Source organism: Bidens hawaiensis, unplaced genomic scaffold (genome assembly GCF_021521415.1).
Source record: "Bidens hawaiensis isolate Kalapana, Puna unplaced genomic scaffold, B.hawaiensis_p1.1 tig00004101_1, whole genome shotgun sequence".
In the NCBI taxonomy this organism is placed as follows: Eukaryota; Viridiplantae; Streptophyta; class Magnoliopsida; order Asterales; family Asteraceae; genus Bidens; species Bidens hawaiensis.
The window spans coordinates 2,251,244-2,253,642 of NW_027491241.1; the positions used below are offsets into that span (position 1 = coordinate 2,251,244).

General features: G+C 34.7%; 1 protein-coding gene across 1 annotated transcript; it reads right to left on the bottom strand.

Annotated features, from left to right (window-relative positions):
- LOC143625326 (uncharacterized) lies at positions 1–1,867 on the bottom strand. Its single transcript, XM_077095692.1, has 3 exons — positions 1,419–1,867; positions 545–1,058; positions 1–435 (listed from the first exon to the last, which is right to left on the bottom strand). The coding sequence occupies exons 1-3, from the start codon at positions 1,865–1,867 to the stop codon at positions 1–3; spliced, it is 1,398 nt and encodes a 465-aa protein (XP_076951807.1).
- Positions 1,868–2,399: the final 532 nt, after the last annotated feature.

The following is a 2,399-nucleotide window of genomic DNA, read 5'->3' on the forward strand; positions in this document are numbered from 1 at the left end:
TTAAGCAAATTTTGAGGCTCTCCTAGCGTTTTGGGAAGCAAAGCTCTTGATCAAGTCTTTATAGTCCATACTTTCTAATATTTCATTTTCAATAGATATCATTGCCAATTCGTTAAGTCTTTCTTGCGACATTGTCGATCGCAAATAAGACTTCAACAACTTCAATTTTGAAAAGCTTCTTTCTGCCGATGCCATCGTTACCGGAATTGTCAAAAGCATTTTATATGCATTTATAGCATTAGGGAAATAACCAAGCCTCTTGATATTATTTAAAGCATCAAAAGGGCTAACAATGTGACTCGGTAAGAATGTCTCAATCAACTTCAACTCCAAATAAAGTTCATTAGCATCGACGTCTGATTCTTCTTTATATTTCAATGCATCTTGGAGACGATAACAACAAGACTTAAGATCTTTTTCATCAAGTGTCTTCAACTTTTTAGGAAACAAAAAACCAAATATTTTGTTCAAATTTTTGGTATTGGTCGAATCTTGTTTCAAGAGAAACTATAGCTTGATCAACAATGCATAAAAAGTAATTTACTTTGAAATCCTCCTCGGGTGAAAAAGTAACTTCTTCTACACTTGAAGTCTCATCAAATTGTTTTTTCCTATGTATCACACGCTTTCGAGGGAATTCTACATCAACACCCATTTCCTTGGCAATTTCTCTAGCTTCATCAAACGCCTTAGACAACCCCACTTCTCTATAATTCTTGAAGTATTTAATCAATTTGTCCACTTCATCAATAGCAACATCAAGAACCACATCATTCGATTGCAACTTTTTGCTCACGACATTCACGCTTGATAATATTTCATACCAAATGACAATTTGTACCAAAAATTCAAATTCACCAACTTCATACTTTTCAAGTGATTTAGCTTCACTTTGAATTTTAGGATCTTTATCAGAGGCTCTAACTTGTTGCAAAGCTTTTCTTACATCTACAAGTTGAGTTCTAATAGGCTTAATACTATCTACACGACTTTCCCAACGAGTGGTAGACAATGACTTAAGAGTCAACCCTTTAACGTTCTCTTTTAAACCTTGCCACCTATTAATGGAATTGGCAAAGATAGTATAAATCCGTTGTATTGTTCCAAAAAATTCTCTAGACTTAGTAATAGTATTAGCCATGTCACACAATGCAAAATTAAGACTATGACACCCACAGGCACTATACAAAGCTCTAGGATTTTTTTTCTAAGAATCTCCTTTGAACTCCACTATGTTTCCCCTTCATGTTTGCTCCATTATCATAGCCTTGACCGCGCATATCATCAATATTAAGACCAAGAGACTCTAATTCCTTAGATGTAACTTCTAAAAGTCCTTTACCGGTAGTATCATCAACAACCAAAAAACCCAAAAAGATTCCTCAACGGTCACATAATTAGAGTTAAAATTGACATACCTCACAATTATGGACATTTGTTCTTGGTGACTTGTATCGGGGGTGCAATCGAGTATTATGGAGTAATACTTTGCTTGCTTTATCTTTTTGATGATTTCCGTTTTAATTTGATGAGCTAGTAATTGTATTAACTCGTTTTGAAAATTATGCCCAAGATAATGTATATGGAGCTCATTACTCATGATACGTCGCACATGCTCTTTCATAATTGGGTCAAACTCTTCCAACATCTCAACCAAACCCAAAAAGTTTCCATTGCTCTTTTGATGCAATTTCTCGTTTGATCTGCGAAATGCTAAACCATGTTTAGCAAGAAATTTGACAAGAGCAATAATCCTAAAAATGACTTCTTTCCAATAATCTCTTTCTTTTTTAAATTGCTCATATGCTACTTTATCAATTGTTTCATTGCATTCCAACTTTTGATGCATTTCAAACCATTGATTCATATTCTTGAGATGTTCAAAACTAACCTCATGCTCTTTAAGAGCCTAAGAAGCATGTCTCCAATCCTCATAACCTTCATTTTCCAACCCACCGTTCATATGTCTTTGCTTAAAAAGCTTACAACAAAAGAAAAAGAGTTTGTCAACCTCTTTCCAATACACTAGCCATTCTCTATCACGCGTCTCCCGATTTGATAGAATTCTAGTATACATAACTTTAGAAAATCGTCTTCCATGTTTATCCACGGGACCTTTAATGATGGTCAAATCTCTTTTTGGACATTTCTTAACCAATTCATTAATCAAGTTAGGAGTAAGCCCATCCCAAGTTCTAGGATAAAAAATATCGATATTATTTGCATTAGCATTGGCGTCATCTTCACCCACATTAGCTTCATCTAGACTAGCATTAACATTATCTTCACCCACATTAGCTTCATCCACATTACCTTCACCCACATTAGCTTCATCCGCATTACCTTCACCCACATTAGCATTAACATCATCTTCACCCACATTAAGTTCATTAACATTA

Bases quoted from the DNA above. Each gene is read 5' to 3' on its own strand.
- LOC143625326 (XM_077095692.1), bottom strand. From the start codon at position 1,867: ATGAATCAATGGTTTGAAATGCATCAAAAGTTGGAATGCAATGAAACA. The intron at 1,059-1,418 runs GTATGTCAATTT...TTCCATTAATAG, and splicing joins CAAATGTCCATAATTGTGAG to GTGGCAAGGTTTAAAAGAGA. The intron at 436-544 runs GTAAATTACTTT...TTTCCTAAAAAG, and splicing joins CACCCGAGGAGGATTTCAAA to TTGAAGACACTTGATGAAAA.